The 23,670-nt window shown below is 40.2% G+C and overlaps 1 protein-coding gene across 7 annotated transcripts in view; it reads left to right on the top strand.

Moving 5' to 3' along the window:
- The window catches only part of Dph5 (diphthine methyl ester synthase), a 55,210-nt gene that overhangs the window by 9,678 nt on the left and 21,862 nt on the right, over positions 1 to 23,670 (top strand). For 2 of the 7 annotated variants that reach the window (XM_076212080.1, XM_076212077.1), the window contains exons 2-3: positions 16,340 to 16,514; positions 20,432 to 20,614. In XM_076212080.1, the coding sequence (XP_076068195.1) occupies positions 16,340 to 16,514; positions 20,432 to 20,614 (358 nt within the window). Of the gene's footprint in view, positions 1 to 9,596; positions 9,879 to 10,062; positions 10,174 to 16,339; positions 16,515 to 20,431; positions 20,615 to 23,670 lie in introns of those variants that run through there. The other 5 variants (XM_076212081.1, XM_076212082.1, XM_076212084.1 and 2 more) reach the window with 5 other exon arrangements.

Genomic DNA, 23,670 nt, shown 5'->3' with positions numbered 1-23,670 from the left:
GATTATGAATATGTTTCCGGAGGCTGGTATTTGGTGGTTGTGGAGGAAGAGAAGAGAGTATCTGTGTGTAATAAAGGTCTTTGGGTGTAGTTTTAATGTTTCTTGGTGTGTGTGGGTGTTCTGCTATGTAGTGTAGCGGGTGTGATGTGTTTGTGGTGGCTGCAGCAAGTGTTTGTGTGCCTCTCATGTCGAGGTGGTCCTTGACTTTGAGGACTTTTGTTTCATGGTGTAAATGGTCTGTAGGTGATGTATTTGTGCAGCCTGTAATTGTTTTTAGGGCTTTGTTTTGTATGATTTGAAGGGTGTTGTGGTGTGTCTCACTGAGATTAGGAGCCCATGCAGGACTCGCATAATTCATCACTGAGCGTATGCATTGTTTGTATATTGTTATATTAGTTTCTTTGTTTTGTCCAAATGTTGTTCCAGTGATTGACTTAAGTGCGTTAAGTCTAGGTGTGCATTTGTTTTTTATGTTTGTGAGGTGTTGTTTGAAAGACATGGATGTATCGTATGTTACACCAAGAATTTTCGGTGTGTTTGTGTGTGGTATTAGAGTGTTGTTGATGTAGAGATGAGGTATGTATTTGTGTTCTTTTGTCCAGTTGGTGAGAAGTGTTGCTGTAGATTTGGTTGGAGCTATTTTGAGTCTGTTTGTGATGAACCATGTGTTGAGTGTGTCAAGGTAAGGCTGGATTATTTCTGCAGCTTTGTCTGTGTTACGATGTGTGCATGTGATTGTTATGTCGTCTGCGTAGGAAGAGATTTGTATTTCTGAGGTGTCTGGCGTGGGTAAGTCATGCATGTATAGATTAAATAATGTGGGGGATAGAACCGAGCCCTGTGGTACTCCGTTCTTAATGTTTCTGATGTGCGATGATTGGCCATTATATGACACATGAGCATTCCTGCCTGCCAGATAATTGGCCAGCCATCTTTTGGTGTTATTGTGCATGTCTGTGTTATATATTTTATTTGTTAGGTTGTGGCGGGGGATAGCATCAAAAGCTTTACTAATGTCCAATGTTATAAGAAGTCTTCTGTGGTGGGGCCTATCTGAATTGATGCCATCTAAAATTCTTTGTGTGAGGTTTGTCAGAAGAGTGTTTGTGGAGTGTAGTGGCCTAAAACCGTGTTGTGAGTCAGCAAGGGGAATATATGGTGTGACAAGTTTAAGTATTAGGCGTTCAATGACTTTAGAGGGGGTGCAGAGAAGTGTGATTGGGCGGTGCGATGTTGGGATTGTTGGGTCTTTGTTCGGTTTTGGAATGGTGATTATTTTACCATGCTTCCAGATGTCGGGTATTGTGTTGTGTGAATAGCTGTAGTTTGCAATGTTTGTGAGTGCGTGTATACCTTGTGGTCCAATGTGTTTTAGGTGTATGTTGCTTATGTTATCAGGGCCACAGGCAGATGAGTGCTTGAGACTATGCAATATGAGTTTTGTCTGACTGTCTATGAAGGGTGTATAGTCTGAAAACAAGAACAAGATGCACCCCAGCTGGCCACAGACACACTTACACCAATTACAAGAGAGCTAACTGGGAAGCCTTTAATGAAGAGTCAGAACAACATTTTGAAACACTTAACAGTACACCAATCACAAACATAAACAATGCTGTGCACGCTTTTAATACAATCATACAAAACGCAGACAAGAGATACATCCCTAGAGGCAACAGAAAATCACACAACCCCAACTTCACACCAGAAATCCAAGGCCTCATCAGACAACGTGACACACTTAAACACGATACCCCCACACCTATCCCTCAAAACATAGCAGACCAAATACAAACACTAAACACTGTGATTGCCAATAAAATACATGAACAAAAAACACAAAATTGGCAAAACTTTATCAATACACTTGATCACAAAACAAACACCAGCAAATTGTACAAAACACTCAACAGCATCACACTATCCAACACTAACACTACACGCTCTCACGCAGCAATAATCACAACAACAGATAATCTACCCTCAAACAGACAACAAGCAAACGCACTCATACGTCATTTTGCACAGACGAGCCATCTTACATCTCACCCTGACGACCGACGCACCATTCGACGTAAGAAAGACTTTCCCACAGACTCAGACTAAACGTAATGTTGTGCTACTTGGTGATGACGGGTATAGGATAGAGCCATGTCTCATGACTCCATTTCGGAATCCTACATCTCCTGCTGAGGTAATATATAACAAGCTTTTCCAAATAGAAAGAGTAATAATTGAGCTATGCTTTGGCCAACTCAAACGCAATAGTAAACTCGTGTACGGGAAACAGGGACATCACATTAGAAATCTCACGAGTTACGACAGGTTCAAACATGTAACTATGTAACCAAGATCTAATAGATCTTGTATGTAACCCGGCGCTCCCGAAACACGAGTCATTCTTTTACTTCTGCTTGGAGGATATCCTCCAAAGTATAAGGTAATCATTATGAATATGGAAAGAAGGATATGCTTATACTTCTACCTTTTGCTTGAGAGCATTACCTTATACTTCTACCTTATGCTTGCAAGGATATCCTTCATTTTTATGAATACGGCTCAGTATGTAGGCAAGGATTAGGAAGAAACGACACAAGATGGGGAGAGGGTCTTACGGCTTACGCCTAATTATATTTATGATTGTACTGACACCTGATATCTATCCTAAACTTATATACTTAACCTAATAATCTAAACAGAAATCCCGGCACTACATGTGTGTGTATGAAATACCACAAGTGAGAAGTTTCACAATAATATTCACAAAGGATCAGGTGCGCTATTATATCGGGGGTCTGAAGCAATTATTGTCCTGTTGTACCGTCAACACTATTTTACAATACTTTTCCGTGATCCTATGGGGTGTCTCAGTCTGTGATGATGGTATTAGTACATCAAAACTATCACTGTCAAATCTAGAACGAAGGTGAAAGTCGCTGGAAGATTTGAAAATCTGAATTATCAGCCAATGCAAACAAAACTCAGTAAAGTGGCATCATTGAGCAGGGTTCATAACGCTTAGCAGTGTTACTAGGAACAACATTATAAATTTAACAGAAATAATGTTCTTAGTCACCTAGCAAAACTGAAATTAAGTTGTCAAATATGAATAAAGAACGATTGTGTAACGAACTATTTGCTAAGGCCATGAATATCATCGCTGAATATTAATATCAAAAGTGGTAGGTTGGCAACTTTGTCTCGGACCGCTTATCTCGCAGAAATGGACAGAAAGCGTTCACGTATTTTTTTTTTTTCATTTATTCTTTGGGAACCCGCAGAGAGCCGTTTGCAGTCCGCATAGTTTGCGTGCCCTGAGCAGGGGAATTAAGGGTTAGGGACAGAATTTGGGCAAGGAATGGGGTTAGGATAAGGGTTAAGGGTGGGATCAGGATTAGAGTTAGGACTGGGATTAGGGTTGAAGAGAGGGATGTAGTGATGGGTAATCCTATTTCTAAAAGTATCAGTGTGGGACTATCCACTACGTGAGATGAAATGATTCCATTCTTGGATGCTACGGGGGAAAACGAGTGCTTGAGTATGTTGGTGCTTATTTGATATGTGTGGTATTTTAGGTTGTGACTGCCTCTAGTTGTTCTTGTATTTGTTGAGTGTAAGTTTCTTTGTTCATGTCAACTAAACTGTTTGTGATTTAATACATCATTTGTTGTCTAAGTATTCATCTCCTTGTCTCAAGTGGTTCAAGTTTAATGCTTGTTTTGGCCTAGTGACTGATTTAGTGTCTGTAATCACGTCTGATCAGTCATACTGCTTTGTTTTGTGTAGACTAATTTGTATATGCCACTGTGTGTGGATCCCACACGGTGTCGCAATACCCTAAATGGGGCCGAACGACTGTCGTGGAAGCAAGATTTTTTTATGTGCGTTGCATCTCCTGAGGTTCCTGCGCAGGAATCCCAGGGTTCTGTTGGATGTGGCCCTGAGGCAACTCACATGCGTGGACCACTTTATGTCCCTTGAAATGTGGACCCCAAGTGTTTATGGTTGGAAACTATGTTTAGATTTGTGTTGTGTACTGTATAGGTAAATTGGATGGGTTGGTTAATACGGGTGAATCTAATGTGATGACATTTGTCAGGTTTAAATGTCACTTGGCTTGTCAATCTCCAAGGACACGTAGGTCATCTTGTAGTTGGAGACAATCGTCTCTGTTACCTGTCTGCCTATATACTAAACTATCGCCCGCAAATTATCTAATAATAGAGGGAAATGATAGTGGGAGATAATTAATGTAAGAAAAGAAGAGGTCCCAAGACAGTGCCCTGGGGAACCCCAGAAGTTACAGGAACATTTAAAGATTGGCTACCCTCATGAATAATCGTTGGTGATGGACATTGTCGAAGGCTTTGGCAAAATCTAAAACTATGACGTCTACTTGTCTAATTTTGGGGTTGTTAAGTAATTGGGATATGTCACATGTTGTCTAGTAATTGCGTGCTGATTTTCAGTTACTACTTTTTGCCTGTGAAAATGGTCCATTATATGTCTATAGATAATGTGTTCTAAAATTTTGCAGTGGAATGATGTAATCGAGACAAGCCTATAATTGGATGGAAGGGTTCTGTCATGACAGTACAACGACACTGTCACTAACCAGACACTAGAGCACTACGGTTGCCGAACCGTAAGTCTGCAATGTTTCGGCGACAGGGTCCCTTCATGTGTTGCGAGGAGAGATCGAATGTCACTGGGAACTGCTGTCAGATACTTGAGTTTCAAGAATTCGTCGTCCACTTTCAGCTGTTGTATAATCTTCTTTAGCTCTCGAAGGACTACCGTAGGTTTCTCGTGCATTGTATGGTTTTGATGCACGAGAGCATGAAACTTTTTTTTACTATTGTTTGTGAGGAAAATGGCGGTGTAACTAGTTTCTGTGTGTCTCATTTCTTTTTTTAATGTTTTCTGTAGTCTTCTCAGTATCGTGTATCGTTGTACCGTTTTGCTGCATTGCATGCTTTTACTTTGTTTCTATGTGAGGTCTGTAAATGTCTATTGAACCAGGGTGGTGATCGGTTTCGCCTAAGAGTTTTCTTTTGTACGTGTTTGTTATTATGTTAATGTTTGTTGGAGAGAGGGTAGAGTGCCGGAGGACTGGAGGAGTGCCTGTATAGTTCCTCTTTACAAGGGTAAAGGGGACTAGTGTGAATGTAGTAGTTTCAGAGGGATTAGCTTGTTGAGTGTAGTTGGGAAGGCTTATGGGAGGATCTTGGTTGAGAGGATTAGGAGAGGAACAGAAGGAGTAATTGGTGAGGAACAGTGTGGATTTAGGACAGGTAGAGGTTGTGTAGATCAGATCTTTGTGGTAAGACAGATATGTGAGAAAGCTATAGGAAAGGGGAAGGATGTTTTTTTGGCTTTTATGGATCTGGAAAAGGCTTATGATAGGGTAGACAGAAAGGCACTGTGGGAGGTTATGAAGATATATGGGATAGGAGGAAAGCTTCTAGGAGCTGTCAAGAGTTTTTATGAGAATAGTAGAGCTTGTGTCAGGATTGGAAATGGAAAGAGTGAGTGGTTCGAGGTAAAGGTGGGACTTCGTCAAGGATGCGTTATGTCACCCTGGCTGTTCAACTTATACATGGATGGGGTGGTGCGAGAGGTAAATGCAAGGGTAGTGGGCAAGGGATTGGAGATGGTTAAAGAAAATGGAGAAAAGTGGGAGGTGAGCCAGCTGTTGTTTGCGGACGACACTGTGCTTGTGGCAGGATCGGAGGAGGGATTGAGGAAGTTGGTGGCAGAGTTTGGGAGAGTATGTGATAGAAGAAAGCTAAAGATAAAAGTGGGTAAAAGTAAGGTGATGAGATGTACAAGGGGTGAAAGTGGCAGTAGACTGGAAGTGAGCATTAAGGGAGAGCGACTGGAGGAAGTGGATAGTTTTAGATACTTGGGCGCAAATGTGGCAGGGAAAGGTGGAGTGAAAGTGGAGGTAGAATATAGATTGAGAGAAGCGAGTAAATGCCTTGGTGGATTAAAGAGTGTAATGAGGAATAAACATTTGGGAATGGATGCTAAGAGGAGACTGTATGAAGGAGTGATTGTGCCAACAGCACTGTATGGGGCAGAAACATGGAACATAAGAGAAGAAGAGAGAAGGAGTTTGACTGTGTTTGAGATGAGGTGTCTGAGAAGTATGATGGGGGTTACTAGGCTAGATAGAATGAGAAATGAGGAGGTGAGGAGGAGAACAGGAGTGGAAAGGGAGTTGGGAGATAGGGTTGATGAAAGAGTATTAGGATGGTTTGGACACATGGAAATAATGAGTGAAGAAAGACTAGTAAAAGATATATGGAAGGCAGATGTGGAGGGAGTGAACATGAGGGGGCGTCCTAGGATGAGGTGGATGGATGGGGGTGAAAGGGGCTTTGGGGAAGAGGGGAATGTCTGTTGAGGAAGGACTGGAGAGGACAGAAGACAGGGGTGAATGGAGAATGGTTGTATATGGATGATGTTGTGATAGCATGAGGTGGAATGGGCGGGGGGATGGGGGGTGAGGTAGTATGTGTGAGCAAAATTTGACGCAGCCCGAAGGGATTTCTCCCCGTCCTCTCATTTTATGCAATGGGGGGACGGAGAGGGGGGGTCGCCAATTTAATGAAGCGGCCTTGCTGTGGATGTGCTGTGTCTTGCGACACTGCTTCTGACCCAGGGCAGTGGACAAGGTGCAGTGATGACCCGTCATTCAGGAGGTGCTAAGATAAGAGGGAGGGTTGAGGGGTGTGGAGTGTATTCAGGGATGGAATGGGTGGAAATGATTTTATGCCTTTTCCTTTTTGGCTACCCCCCTTGTAAGGGGGAAAAAGCCTTGGTATATGTATATGTATATGCAGATTTATGGGATAGGAGGAAAGCTTTTGGGAGCTGTCAAGAGTTTTTATGAGAGTAGTAGAGCATGTGTTAGGATTAGAAATGGAGAGAGTGAGTGGTTTGAAGTAAAGGTGGGACTTCGTCAAGGATGCGTTATGTCGCCCTGGCTGTTCAACTTATACATGGATGGAGTGGTGCGAGAGGTGAATGCTAGGGTAGTGAGTCAGGGATTGGAGATGGTTAAAGAAAATGGAGAAAAGTGGGAGGTGAGCCAGCTGTTGTTTGCGGACGACACTGTGCTTGTGGCAGGGTCAGAGGAGGGACTGAGGAAGCTGGTGGCAGAGTTTGGGAGAGTATGTGATAGAAGAAAGCTAAAGATAAATGTGGGTAAAAGTAAGGTGATGAGATGTACAAGGGGTGAAAGTGGCAGTAGACTGGAAGTGAACATTAAGGGAGAGCGACTGGAGGAAGTGGATAGTTTTAGATACTTGGGTGCAAGTGTAGCAGGAAAAGGTGGAGTGAAGGTGGAGGTAGAATGTAGATTGAGAGAAGCGAGTAAATGCCTTGGTGGTTTAAAGAGTGTAATGAGGAATAGACATTTGGGAATGGATGCGAAGAGGAGACTGTATGAAGGAGTGATTGTGCCAACAGCACTGTATGGGGCAGAAACGTGGAACATAAGAGAAGAAGAGAGAAGGAGTTTGAATGTGTTTGAGATGAGGTGTCTGAGAAGTATGGTAGGGGATGGCTGGATAAAGTGAGAAATGAGGAGGTGAGGAGGAGAACAGGGGTAAAAAGGATTTGGGAGATAGGGTTGATGAAAGAATATTAGGATGGTTTGGACACATGGAAAGAATGAGTGAAGAAAGACTAGTAAAAGAGATATGGAAGGCAGATGTGGAGGGAGTGAACATGAGGGGACGTCCTAGGATGAGGTGGATGGATGGGGTGAAGGGGGCTTTGGGGAAGAGGGGAATGTCTGTTGAGGAAGGAAGGGAGAGGACGGAAGACAGAGGTGAGTGGAGAATGGTTGTATATGGATGATGTTGTGACTGCATGAGGAGGAATGGGCGGGGGGGTGGGGGGTGGGGTAGTATGTGTGAGTAAATTTTGACGCAGCCCGAAGGGATTTCTCCCCGTCCTCGCCTTATATGCAAAGGGGGACGGAGAGGGGGGGGTCGCCGATTAAATGAAGCGGCCTTGCTGTGGATGTACTGTGTCTTGCGACACTGCTTCTGACCCAGGGCGGTGGGCAGGGTGCAGGGATGACCCGTCATCCAGGAGGTGCTCAGATGAGAGGAAGGGTGGGAGGGGTGTGGAGTGTATTTAGGGATGAAATGGGTGGGAGTGTTTTTATGCCTTTCCCTTTTTGGCTACCTCCCTTGAAAGGGGGAAAAAGCCTTGGTATATGTATGTATGTATGTATATGTATGTATGTTGTTATGTTCTTTTGTCTGGTCCAATTAATTTCCACTGCTTTGGCCGTCGGGTCGCTGTTTAGGAAAATTGATCTGAAATATACTAATTTTTGAGATATGGCACCCATGTCGACTCTGTTGTACCGTATAAGAAAATGGTCCTGTGTTCTTGTTTCTGCTTGATTGGTTTAATGTTTGCATCGTGATCGCTCAGACCTGGTTGTGTTCGTGTGATGAGTGAAAAGCTGTGTTTGTTGGTTCATGTACTGTTTGTGGGAGTGAGAGTTGATTATCATGTCTATATTTTTTTCATGTAGAGGCTTCGTCAGATTGTAGTGATATAATGTTGCTTTCACGGGTAAGGTTTTTCGATAGTAGCGTACGCTGTCAAGTCAATATCAAGGTATTACATATTTCCAGATTCGTACCCGTGCAATTCCAGCATGACTTTTTAGATGTATATAAATCAAAATACTATTGGATCTTAAGAATATTATTTGATTATTAACTTATTAGTAATGTAATACTAATATTTTTCTACTGCCACAAGTCATCATTCCCTCATCCAAATAGACAAGACGTGAAATTCCTCTCAATAGAATAAATATTGGATGTCGTCCGTCTGTTCTCTCTTGTTTTTTCTTTCTGGATTTTCTCTCCGCCATATGTCTGTATCTCTTACCATAAGCTTGAAAAGAAGAAAAATGGTTAATTAAGTCCATCACAACATTAACCATGTTAGGTAAATTCATACATACATATACCAAGGGCTTTTCTCCTTTACAAGGGAGGTAACCAAAAAACAAAGGCATAGAAACCACTCCCACCCATTCCATCGCCTACCTACTCCACTCCCCTCTGCTCCCTTCCCTCCCTCGTATCTTGACACCTCCTGGATGACGGGTCATCCCTGCATCTTGTTCACTGCCCTAGGTCAGAAGCAGTGTCACAAGACACAGCACACCCACGGCAAGGCCGCTTCATTAAATCGGCGACCCCCCCCCCCTCCGTCCTCTCATGCAGAAAAAGAGAAGACGGGGAGAAAGGCTTCCGGGCTGCGTCAGTTTATTTCTCATACATACTTCATCACCCCCCATCCCCCACCCACTCCCTCACATGCATCACAGCATCATCCATCTTGGTAAATAATATGACTTAAGTTTAGTGCAAATCGTAGTTTGAACTGCATCGATTTGAATATCCCGGTAAGAAAAAACAACGAATGTTAAAAATCTATATGTATTGTTTACATAAAGTGAACTATATAATTGAATTTCTTAAAGTATTTTCTATATTTCACGAAGTAAAGTGAATGAAAGAAGGAAATAAAAACTATTGTGAGAATAAAGTCACTATAGTTCTTGGATCGTTTGTTTACATTCAGTAGCGCACGTGAAGGTAAACTTCAAACGGATTGTGGTTATCATTACGGTAATAAGTAGTGTCAAGAAAGTCATAATTATATTTTCGTGGCAATGTGAAGAATATCACGTATACTGTGTAGATATTTAGATTTTATATAATTCATGAATGAGTTGTGATTGTGCCAGGAGCAAAGTCACAGTGGCATACTTTAGTAAGTACTTTTCGCGAGTTAATTGAGTACTTTACTAGAACTATATACGTACGAAACTGGTAAGTATGATTGTACCTGGGTTTTGTGTGTTAAGATTGGCCATAAAGTTGGTAAATGTACGAGTTCATAGTGACAAAAGAAAAAAAAAACAACGCGAATACGCTTCCAGATTTCCAGGTAGATGTTCAAGGTCACATGGAACATTGGGTATTGCCTCGTCAATTACACCAACTTCTTTTAAACGAAAATGAGCATTTTTAAGGTTATCGTGATATAAATTTCCTTTGGCTACATCATGTAATGTATGTGCGTGCTCCCCTGGATCAACACTAGCAGTGATGGCAGAGAGAAGAGGTAGTAGAGTGTCATATAGTTGCATATACTGGCAACACAAATTGTCTGACCACCTCACTAAGACTTTGTGCCTGTTGGTGTAGGTGTCTCACCTTTACAGGAGGTGGGAATGGACCTCTGGAAATTTTACCAAACATTGCACTGAGTTTTTGGCTATTTCTTACATATTTTGTAGCATGCTTTGTGATATAAAAGAAAGAAAAAAAAATTAGAAGTGCACACCTAAATAATATAGCAATAGAAAATTAGACATCAATTTTGTAGATTATAATACATCAATGTAATATACATTTTTATTGGCAGAAATAAATTTTTTTTTTTAGAAGTACACACCTGTGATATAGCAATAGAAAATTGAATATTTATTTCATAAATTACACTACATCAATGTAATATATATGGCAGAAATCAATAACAAAAAACCTTGCTAAAATGAAATGCACTACTGAATGGAGATACAACATTAGGTTTGAGATGCCGTGTTGTCGTCTGTCCAGTCTTGTCAATTGTTTGACGATGGCACTGACATTGTGTACCGGGTGTTCTCTTACTCCAAGTGATGTCAGTATGCTACATATCTTTAAACAGTGCTGCAGAGTTGAACTTCATGCTTATCTTCAAGCTATGGAACTCCTCTACACCCTACAGTCTGATTAGATGCCAAAACTGGCTGTCAGCATCCTTGATGATGACGATGACCCTAATGATCTCTAGAATTATAGGTCCTGCATTATTAAATGCAGGTTAGGATAAACTAGTTTATCTTACTTTAATTTCTTTGACCACATCTATCAAAACAAAGGCGTCTCAAGCAGTTGTTGTGACTGTCTGTTAATATGTTGTGTTTAACAACTTTTTCTGTTATTGATTTCTGGCAAGAAAACGTATATAACATTGATGTATTATAATTTACAAAATATTTAATTTTCTATTGCTATATCATGTAAGTGTAGACTGTAGACATTTAAAAATATACCAAAATCAATACAAAAAAAAAAAAAAGATTGCTTAAAGCAAATACACTACCAAAGCTGTGACAATAGGTGTGAGACACTATGTTGTTTGTCCAGTCCCATCAATGATAGCTTGACAGTGGTGGTGATAGTGAATTTTTAGAATTGCACACCTTCGTAATAGAAAATTAAATAATTTTTGTAAATTATAATACACCAATATAGTATACATTATTCTTGGCAGAAATTAATGATTTAGACAAAGTTGCTAAGTGCTATAAAGAAATTTTTTTTAGCCATTTTGGTTGCTTGAGATGCCATCTTTGTTTTGGTAGAGGTGAAGGCTGAAGAAATTAAAGTATGATAAAGTTGTTTATTCTAACCTTCTAACCTAACCTACCTACCTAACCTAACCTGCATTTAGTAATGTAGTACCTGTAATTCTAGAGGTCATCAGGGTCGTTGTCGTTGTCTGCAACCTCAGAATCTGTCAAAACAAAAATGGCATCTAAAGGAGTTGAAGCGACTTCATTCATTTCTGTATAGGTTTTAGCAATATTTTCTGATATGATTTCTGGCAAGAAAGATATTTATTACATTGATGTATTATAATTTACCAAATTAATATTTAATTTTCTAATGCTATATCATGTAGATGTGCACTTAAAAAATACCACAATGACTATATTTTTCACTGGATGTTCTCCCATTCCAAGTGACATCATATTTTTGAAACGGTGCTACAGAGCGGAACTTCATGCTTTTCTTGAAGGTATGAAACTCCTCTACACCCTGCAACCCAATTGGATGCCAATACTGGTTGTAATATCTCTTACAATGACCCTAATGACCTCTAGAATTACAGGTGCTGCATTACTGAATGCAGGTTAGGTTAGACCAGGGGTTCTCATTAGGGGTGAAATTCACCCCCAGGGGGAAATTTTGGGTTTTCTGGGGGTGAATTCTGACCACATTAAGTTTACGGAGTGAGAAAGCAAATATAGGCTTTGGCCTATCTGGCCTGTGCTGACCCAGGTTAATCTTAGGATTAGAAAAGTGTTACGCTGTGCGATAATACCTGCATATTATTTAGAATGCACCTTCTGAAACAGACAATCTTGGAAAGGAGGGGGGAATGGCATTCTGGCAAATGGTGAAAGGGGTGCATGAGCCAAGCAAGGCTGAGAACTTTTGGGGTTAGACCAATTAATTATACTTTAATTTCTTTGACTTCTGCAGCTATCAAAACAAAGATAGTGTCTCAAACATTTGTCATGGTTCTGTTCGTTAGTGTATCTATTAGCAACATTTTCTGTTGTTGATTTCTGCCAAGAAAAATGTATGTTATGTTGATGTATTATAATTTACAAAATGAATATTTAATTTTCTGTTACTATATTGTTTAGGTTTGCACTTTTTAAAACTGACCAAAAATATCATTATCACATGGTCTTTGATGTAGTTCCATTGGTTTTGATATTTGTTACATTACAAACTGTTTGTGGACACCCCTCCCCCCAATTAACCCATTCAACTCCGATGACAAGATGTCTTGTCATTTGGTCAAATAAAACAAAAAATCATAAAACACCAAAATGTTTGATCAAACACCAGAAAAATATGACGTCAGTCCTCGCTTCGCTACGAGCGAAGCGAGGATTGACGTCATATTTTTCTGGTGTTTGATCAAACATTTTGGTGTTTTATGATTTTTTGTTTTATTTGACCAAATGACAAGACATCTTGTCATCGGAGTTGAATGGGTTAACTCAACCCAAATCTAAACATATCAGACCCAGTAGTCATAGTGATTATTGCCTCAAGATTCTATATTGTCTTTATACAAAAGTCTTATAAGGGAGATAGCCAAGTCAAAGTTGCACACCCATCAACCACCCTTGTTTCACTGTCATCTTTGCTCCTTTTTAAGTGAAGGGTCATCCCTGTCTCTGGTCCATTGCCTGAGCCAAAAGCAATGCAGCAAGACACAGTGCATTCACAGCAAGGCTGGGGTTTACTTTTCCAGCCTCAAGATTCACTGATTCACCCAGGTATTATCCTGTTTCAGACCATGATATCTATTGCTCTTTTTACTATTTTATCTATATTATGTATATATATATATATATATATATATATATATATATATATATATATATATATATATGCAACGTAGACCACTTGGAAAAAGAAACTAAGCAGAGCGCTTTCGTATATTACATCTTCAGTGAAAGTACATAGTTAATAGGAATACATAGATTATATACACATGAAAAAAAGAACAAGGACAGTTTACATAAGGGTAGAGGACATTAACTCCCTGGAAGGTGGTCTGTCAGGTCGCAAGGGTCAGTGCATCCACTAATGAGGGTGGCGCGACATTAGGTTACAGTCGCATGGTTACATTTTGCCTATTATTATTTTGCTTATTTGTTGACAGATAAAATTGTCTAAGTTTATATAAGCCCTTGTGTAGGCTGGTATTTTGATCACTGGTAGTATGGATCAAACTACACTCTATTAAGTTTCTTATTATTATGTTGTTAGTATAATAGATTACATGGGCATTACCCCAATCAACTGGATGATTATTCAATTCAATATGCTTGAAGATTCCACTGGAATTATTGCCATCCCTAACATTTTTCTTATGTTGTTCAATTCTAATGTTTAAGGGTTTGGCAGTTTGACCTATGTAAAATTGATTACACATTTTGCAAGGAATTTTATAAATGCATCCTTTTTTAACTTCAATACTATTATTGATGAGTATATGTTTTACTGTACTATCATTTTTAAAAACTACCTTTACGTTAAATATTTTTAATAATTCTGTAACACTTAACAAATTTTCTTGAAATGGCAAAATTAAAACATTATGATAACTAAAAGGTGATTTTGGCTGAGGAGTTAAAAATGATTTCCTTGCAAAATTGTAAGCAATATTAAGGAATTGTTTAGAGATTTTTAATCTTAGCCCAATGTTAAAACATTTCTGATTTTGTCATCAATAAATTCAGGACTGCAAATACGGAAAGCTCTAAGATTGTAAGCAATATTAAGGAATTGTTTAGGGTATTTTAATCTTAGCCCAATGTTTTCTCTTCAACGTTTTTTAGAGCTTTCCGTATTTACAGTCCTGAATTTATTGATGACGAAATCAGAAATGTTTTAACATTGGGCTAAGATTAAAATACCCTAAACAATTCCTTAATATTGCTTACAATGTTGCAAGGAAATCAATTTTAACTCCTCAGCCAAAATCACCTTTTAGTTATAATGTTTTAATTTTGCCATTTCAAGAAAATTTGTTGTGTTACAGAATTATTAAAAAGATTTAACGTGAAGGTAGTTTTTAAAAAGGATAGTACAGTAAAACATATGCTCATCGATAATAGTACTGAAGTTAAAAAAGGATGCATTTATAAAATTCCTTGCAAAATGTGTAATCAATTTTACATAGGTCAGACTGCCAAACCCTTAAACATTAGAATTGAACAACATAAGAAAAATTTTAGGGATGGCAATAATTCCAGTGGAATCTTCAAGCATATTGAATTGAATAATCATCCAGTTGATTGGGGTAATGCCCATGTAATCTATTATACTAACAACATAATAGTAAGAAACTAAATAGAGTGTAGTTTGATCCATACTACCAGTGATCAAAATACCAGCCTACACAAGGGCTTATATAAACTTGACAGTTTTATCTGTCAAGAAATAAGCAAAATAATAATAGGTAAAATGTAACCCTGCGACTGTGACCTAATGTCGTCCCACCCTCATTAGTGGACGCACTGACCCTTGCAACCTGACAGACTGCCTTCCAGGGGGTTAATATCTTCTACCCTTATGTAAACTGTCCTTGTTCCTTTTTCATGTATATATAATCTATGTATTTCTATTAACTATGTACTTTTTGCACTGAAGATGTAATATACGAAAGTGCTCTGCTTTGTTAGTTTCTTTTTCTAAGTGGTCTACTGTACAAAAGTGAACACACCCACATTCTTATAGTATATATATATATATATATATATAGTATATATATTCATATAGTATATATATTCGTATACATACACCAAGGGCTTTTTTCCCCATTACAAGGGAGGTAGCGAAGTCAAAAAGCAAGTACCCACTCCCACCCATTCCACTCCCATCCACCACCCTTCTTGCAGTATGATTGGTTATGATTACCACTGCTTCTTTTTGTATGACGAATTCTTAGGATGCATGCTTGAATCTGTAGCTCCAGCATCTCCCAACTATTTTGATAATAGAATATTTTCATTACCATCCACACGTGACAATTTTGCCATAGATGAAAATAACTTGGAATTACTTGAATGATAAAATAGTAGAAAACTATTATTTTATCATTTAAGTAATTTGAAGTTATTTTCATGTCAGGTAGTACTACATTAGGATCATCCATCCCTGATGTGGATGTTCATATTATTAACCAAATAAGATATGAACTTGTTGCTAGATCAAGTACATTATTGCCTCTCCCATGCTGTGTTAGGGAGCTTTCAATAGATAGATTCCTAAACTGTTCCCTATCCTGTTAGAAATAGACTTGGATGTTTCTTCTGCCATGTTTGATTGTATCTACATATATACACAGGCCTTCTTCCCCCTTACAATAGAGGTAGCCACCTAAGGCATGTACTCACTCCCACTCATTCCACTCCCATCCACCACCGTTTCCCATTCTCTCTTCTTAGCTCCACGTGGGTGAAGGGTCATCCCTGTCTCCTGCCCAACTTGGGTCAGAAGCAAGACACACTACATCCACAGCTAGACTGCTTCACTTACCTGGCAATCCTCCCTCCTTGTCCCTTTATGCAGTGTCGTATGCTGCTCCAATAACTCTATGTAGGACTGTATTTATTCCTGGGTTTCTGATGGGCTAACACTACATTGTATTGAATTTTGATTAATTTAGAACCGAGTTGCACAACAGAGGCAATAGTGTTTTGTCCCAGAGAGATCTGGGAAAGGACCCGAAACCAATTGCAAATTGTCATGGGGCCACAGGATTCCTCTCATGTAAACGAGAAAGCAGTTGATGGAAAGTTCACTACTGGAAGTGCATGTACATTATACTGTAATTACTTGGATTCTCCTGGCTGCAGTCAGGTAGTTATGTATTTATGTTTCATATATTGTCACATTTTTGTTCACAGTATATGTATTCATGTTTGCAGAGATGTGGTAGATCAGTGTTGGCACTATACAAGGAAGATGGTTTTCTACATGATTGGTCTGGGGCTGGGTGATCCTCAGGATATCACCGTCCGAGGCCTGGAGGTTGTCAAGAAATGTGCACGAGTGTTCTTGGAAGGCTACACCTCAATTCTTGCTGGAGGAAAGGAGGCATTGGTAGGTGTATTTAAATAGAGATTGGGTCCTTTTGGGGGCAATAACGTGTGACCTCAAATGGTGGTCCAGTGAGACAGGAGTCTGAAAGAATTGTCTCTGCCACTTGGCTTCAGAACCCATCAACATCCTCATCTCTAGCTAGCAGTGCTGCCCTAACTAGCTGACACCCATTCTCCAGACCAAGCCTAAGATCTTTCTCTGTCAGCTTCAACTGATATTTCCTCTACCTTTTAACACAAGGAGAACCAGTATCTAGAAACTACTCCCTCCTATTCCTATAAGCCAGTGACATAGAATCATTCTCACACCAATACAGCACAGACAGGAGTCCAAAGTTACTTCCCAGGGAGATCTATGGGAAGATCCAAGGACTGTCGCTAGTCACTGTGGGACACTGGGTTTCCATTTGAAATTTTGAAGCAACATTTATTATTAACAAGTTATTCCTCCCCTCTCCATTTCTTCAGCTCATCTTCAAAACTAATTGGTATACTCATCTCCATCTACGTAGCCCCTGAGGGGGTTACCTTTAACCAGGCCAGCTTTTCTACATAAGGTGAACTGACAGCTGGCATCTGGCTAGCTGATGACATCAAAACAGACTCACACTAATATAACACAGTTAACAGTTTCTTTCCAGAGGAATCTATATGAGGACCCAAGGAATGCTGTTGGCCTCTGTGGGTTTCCAGTTAGTGAAATTTGGGGCAAATTGTATGTCATCTGGTCATCTCTGGCCTAGAAGTCCGAGTTATTTAGAATAATGACCGCATGAGTTGTATACAGTCAGTACTTTTAGGACTAGTACCATTATAAAAAATAATTATTCACCATTCTTTTGTGTTTGGTGGCAACAAATTGCCACTTATATTACTGTTCCTCTTTTCTTCTGTCCTCAGATTTCTCTTTTACCACTCCCAGAATACCATATCTTCTTTTCTCCATTTTCTTGTTGCAGGTGGAAAATATTAGAACTTGGATCAGTGACAGAAAATAGCAGGTCACCATAAATGGTGTAAAATCTAAATGGGGGAATATTTCTAGTTGAGTTCCCCAGGGCTCAGTTTTGGGTCCCTTATTGTTCATTATGTACATAAACAACTTAGACAATGGGATTAAGTGATGATAGTAAGTTTGCAAATGATACTAAAATAGGATGCCTATTTGGTCAAAAGATGACGCTGAGATTCTGAAGGATGATCATAACAAATTGTTCACTAGTGAAATGGAAAATGAACTTCAATATCTCAAAGTGCAGTGTATTAAATGTAGGGCTACACAACCCCAAAAACATATATAGCTTAGATAACATGTTTTTAGAGAAAAGCGAGTGCGAGAGAAACTTGGGAGTTCTAATGAGTCCTGACCTTAAATCCAGGAAACAGTGTATTAGCACCAGGAATAAAGCTAACAGAGCATTAGGTTTCATTACTAGGACTATTAGGAATAGAATTGCAGAGGTAATTATCAAACTATAATATTAGACCCATCCTTGACAATGTGGTACAGTTTTGGTCTCCATCTTATAGAATGGACATCAGTTCAGTAGAATTAATACAGAGGAGAATGACCAAAATGACACATGGGCTCAGAAATTTACCTTATGAAGAGAGGGTTAGGCACCTTAACTTACACTATCTGGAAAGATGCAGAGTATGGGGTGATCTAAAAGAAGTGTTCAAGTGGATCAAAGGCATTAACAAGGGTGTCACAAACAAGGGTCATTGTTGGAGGGGGTTTTGGTGGAAAACGCGGATGGGTTTCTTCCGGTTTATTGGGGTGAGCCTGATCTGATACAATCTTGGCCTGGCAGCTCCGAAGTCAACTTTAGAGGTGCCAGATTTTCCTAGCTAAACTTAATCTAATTAAGAAATGGGCGTGCCCATAAGAAGGCAGCCAATTAAATGAAAAAATGGGCGTGCCCCCCGAGAAGGGCAGCCAATAGAATGTCTTGAGGTGCAAGAGGGGAGCCAGAGCCGTAGGTGTGAACTCTGACCCTGGATTGAGCGCAAAGTCTTGTTGTTTGGGTGATTTGACAGATGTATGGAGAAGGAGGTCACTAGGTGACCTCTGATAGCGCAGCTGAGGTCCACGCGGTGAATGGGTCGTTCTTCGATGGACCTCTCGTGATGAAAGGCCTCTCTTCTTGGAAGAGGAGGTAAGTCCACGCGATGAATGGGTCGTTCTTCGATGGGCCCTTCGTGAAAGAAATCATCTGCCGCTAACATCATCATATTAGGACAGCAGAGCAGAACTCACAGTAATGGATTTAAATTGGACAGATTTATATTTTAGAAGGAAATAGGCAAGAATTGGTTTACTAATAGGGTGGTCAATGAATGGAATAGACTTGGTAACCATGTAGTGAGTGTTGAAACTATCAGTTGTTTTAAGAAACAGACAACCTTATGGATGGGGATGATAGGTGGTAATGGACATGGAACTGCCTAGTGTAGGCCTTATGGCCTCTTGCAGTCTCCTTCATTCTTATGTATCTTGTTCCCATGTTGTAAAATCTATGTAAGGGGGTCAGCATTCCACCATGAATGGGCTGCATGGTAGCCAAGCGGATACTGTGTCAAACTCACAAGCAGGTGGTCATGTATTTGATTCCAGAGACCTGCTGTGTATTTCTTGGATGCTCGCTGGCCAATTGGTTAAGAATGTTGCTACTTGCAGTGGAGGTCAGGGTGCTGGCAGTTTGCATCCTGTTGCCAGTGAGTTGTACCAAGGTTCAAAGTTCATTGAATTCCATCCTACAAAGTCCTCCTGGTAGGGTGTGGTGTCACCAATGTTGGCTCCACTACTAGTCACCCTTGTTGGAAGCGGCCAGTCTGAAACGAGTGATAGGGACAAGGTATGGGAAGTTTTTCACAAGGGGGAGTCAGAACACACCATTGAGTTTGCCATGGTATGATTCCCTTGGGCACATTTGGAATGAGCACTTCCGTACTCTGTGCCGACGGCTGGTAGTGTTCTTGTCGGAATGTACCTGTCAGAACATAGGTTCGCCGTGGTATATTTACCTTTATGCACCCTTGGGATAAACACTTCATGTTCACTGCTAACAGCTAGTACTATTCCTTTAAGAACAGCTATCTTCCAGAAGAATAGCTATGATATTTAAAGTCAATCCCATGACTTATCTCTGATTATTGAAAATGTCAATGATACTATCTACAACAATGATGGCAAAATTCTTGACTCTGTGTTTAGTATACAATCATTTAAAATCTTTTTACAATACATATATATCCTTGCTACATGATACAGATGGATATTTTTTATTTTATTTACAAAATAAATGAAGTTGCTGGAGTTAATATTATTATTTATATCAATATAAATTTATTGAACACATGCTCTAAGGGGTGACCATAGTTTTGTCCTGTGCTTGGTGGTCACGAGTCTTAAAGGGGTAACTACACATGTTGGCTACAGAACACTACAAGGGGGAGTTTGCAATGTTAAACTGAATCAGCTTCCATGAACAGTGAAAGCAAGAGAGGGGGCTCTGTGTGGACAGCTTTAACCAGAACCTAGTAACTACATCCGAATAAGTAAAAAGGAGATTTACGTTTACATTCAGCAAATCCCTGAAATATTCCACCCATTGCCTTGTAGTCTTCACTTCCATCAACAGTTGTCCATCAGTGCCCTTTATTATCTCTTTATTAAACTCGTGCCCTTTTTCACTTCCTTCCAAAATATATTTTTATTCTTTTCAAAGTTCTCCATCAAACATCCATTTTTTACATCTGCTCACCTCTTTGCCTCCCTCATGTGCATTTCCTACTCTTTGTACTACTTGTATGCTTCCTTAGCTCTACTTTGCAACCAGTTTTCCTATGCACACTTTTTTTTTCCACCCTATTCTATTTTATATGAAGGTTTATTAAAGTCTTTGTATTTTACAGGAGGAATTCTATGGACGAAAGATAATCCTTGCTGACCGAGAGCAGGTGGAACAAGGATCCGATGATCTTTTAGCCAATTCTGGCCAACAGGATGTTGCCCTGCTTGTTGTTGGAGACCCATTTGGTGCCACCACACACACCGATCTCAAACTTCGAGCACACGAGCTGGACATTGCAGTGGAAGTATGTTCTGTATTTGGAATGGAGTCGGTATATGTTTTACTTCCTTTTGTGACAGGTATGACAGAAAGAGATGAAGAGTTTGTGTTTGAGATGAAATGCTTGAGAAGTATGGTTGGGGTTACTAGGCTGGATAGAGTGAGAAATGAAGAGGAGGAGAGCTGGGGTGGAAATGGAGTTGGGTGATAGGGTTGATGAAAGAGTATTGGGATGGTTTGGACACATGGAAAGAATGAGTGAAGAAAGATTAGTAAAAGAGGTGTGCAAGGCAAGAGGTGGAGTGATATGTGAGGGGATGACCAAGGATGAGATGGATGGATGCGGTAAAAGGGGCATTAGGAAAGAGGGCGATGTCTGTTGAGGAAGGAAAGGAGAAGACAGAAGATATGGGTGAGTGGAGAAAAGTTGCATATGGATGATGCTGTGATACATGGAAGAGAGTAGGTGGGGGATGGGGGAGATGAGGGAGTATGTGTGAATGATAGTTTGAAGCAGCTCTAAAAGGTATTTCCCTGTCTTCTCTATTTCTGCATGGGGAGGGATGGAAAGGGGGTGTCACCGCTTAAATGAAGCAGCCTTGCTTTGGATGTGCTGTGTCTTGCTGCATTGCTACTGATCCAGGGCATTAGGTGAACTGCAGGGATGACCCATCATCCAGAAGGAGCCAAGAAAAAAGGGAGGGAGGGATGGTGAATGGGAGTGGAGTATGTAGGGATGAAATGGATGAGAGTGAACTTATGACTTCGACTTTGGCTACTTCACTTGTAAAGGGGGAAAAAGCCCTTGGTATATGTATATGTATGTATGACAGTTGCATTTTCCATTTTATTCTGGGTGTTGCTACTGAGCTGTTGTATTCATATCTGTAGTGCTTCGTTGTCAGCAAAGGGGTTAGTACGAAATCCTGTTATTTTGAAGATGTTGCCATAAGTGGAATATGTAGTTTTGAATTAGTTATAAAAAAAATTTCTCTTTCATCCTGCTGGCATTTATATCATTGTATCTGTGTCCATGATGTTCTACTTACTGAGTAGCTATGTAATTCAACCCAACAATATTATTTGTTCTTCTCTCATAACATAATTTTCCTGAGTAACAACTGATTGTAAACATTCATTACAGATTAGTTGATCATTTTCATAAACCTCTTCTTCCACTATTAGTGTAGAGATTCTGTCCGTCTCATGTTTTACGTATGCACACATCCTCAAATGCCTCCTCCCCTTTGTAAGGGAAGTGGTCAGCCAAAACATGCATCCATACTTCACCCATCCAACACCCATTAAAAAAAGAAAGAAAGAAAAAAAAAAAGCCAGAAAGATGTTAGTATAGAAATTGACATAAGCAACAGACAGGGATGACTCATCATCCATGAGGTACTAAGATGAGAGGGGAAACAAGGGTGGTGGATGGGAGTGGGTGTGTACCTTTGACTTGGCTACCTCCTTTATAAGGGGGGAGAACCCCTCGGTATATAGAAAGACATAAACAAGGCTCTTGACAAGGTTTTTAGACATGTCCATATACTGAGGGCCTTTTCTCCCTTATAAAGGAGGTAGCTAGCCAAAGCACACACACACACACCCACCCATTTCATTTTCATCCACCACCCATCTGTCTTCCTCTCCCTAGACATTCTATTAAAAAAAATAATAATAATTGTGACAGACATTCATAATAATTATAAGAAGTGGTTAACAAGCCTCATAACAGACAGTGGAGGGTAACCCAAAACAGTTAAATCTTGGGAAAAAAGGACAAAACAGTGGAGTCCCTCAGGGTGCAGGACTTTCACTTTTACTATTCAATCTCTTGATGAGTGTTTTCCCAAACCCAGAACCAGAACTAAACACCAATGTTCTCCCAGATGTGGATGACCTGACAATAGTAACCCAGCACAGTAAATACAAAATAGTTGCAAAGAACACCCAAACCTACATGAATGAACTACATACATATACCAAAGGCTTTTTCCCTCTACACGGGGGGTAGCCAAAAAGAAAAAAGGTATAGAAACCACTCCCACCCATTCCATTTCTTATATATTCCACTCCCCTTCACCCTCCTCCCTCCCTTCCATCTTGGCACCTTCTGGATGACGGGTCATCCTTGCATCCTGTCCACTGCCCTGGGTCAGAAGCAGTGTCGCAAGACACAGCACATCCACAGCAAGGCCACTTCATAAATTCGGCGACCCCCCTCTCCGTCCCCCCATGCTGAAAAGGAGAAGACAGGGAGAAATCCCTTCGGGCTGCGTCAAATTTTTTCTCATGCTTCCTCACACCCCATCCCACACCCACTCCCCCTCATGCATCACAGGATCATCTATACACAACCCCTCTCCATTCACCCCTATCTTCTCTCCTCTCCCGTCCTTCCCCCACAGACATTCCTCTCTTTTGTAATGACCCTTTCACCCCATCCATCCATCTCATCCTAGGATGCCCCCTCATATTCACTCCTTCCACACTTCTTTTACTAATCTTTCTTCACTCATTCTTTCCATGTGTCCAAACCATCCTAATACTCTTTCATCAACCCTATCTCCCAGCTCCCTTTCCACCCCTGTTCTCATCACCTCCTCATTTCTCACTCTATCTAGCCTAGTAACCCCTATCATTCAAACTCCTCTCTTCCTCTCTCATGTTCCATGTTTCTGCCCCTTACAGTGCTGTTGGCACAATCACTCCTTCATATAACCTCCTCTTAGCATACATTCCCAGATGTCTATTTCTCATTACACTTTTTAATCCACCAAAGCATTTACTCTCTTCTCTCAATCTACAATCTTCCACCCCCACTCCTCCTTTTCCTGCCACATTCACACCCACTGCAACTACCTTTCCCTCCCTCTCCTCCTTCATATTTAGCAACTCCCTAAAATACTCTCACTGCCTTTTCTTCCATTATCATCTCTCCATCTGCACCTTTTACCTTTTCTCCTCTACTTAATTTGCTTCCTCTTCCTCTTTTAATTTCCTTCCAAAACATCTTTTTATTACTTATTACAAGGAAAAAGAGAGAGAGATTAAGAGAGAGAATGGGAGGCTTACCCCAAA

The sequence above is a fragment of the Oratosquilla oratoria genome, chromosome 29 (assembly GCF_046742065.1).
Source record: "Oratosquilla oratoria isolate Oo_2021 chromosome 29, ASM4674206v1, whole genome shotgun sequence".
In the NCBI taxonomy this organism is placed as follows: domain Eukaryota; kingdom Metazoa; phylum Arthropoda; class Malacostraca; order Stomatopoda; family Squillidae; genus Oratosquilla; species Oratosquilla oratoria.
The sequence above is the reverse complement of the archived record's forward strand: the minus strand, read 5'-3'. Positions and strand labels throughout refer to the sequence as shown.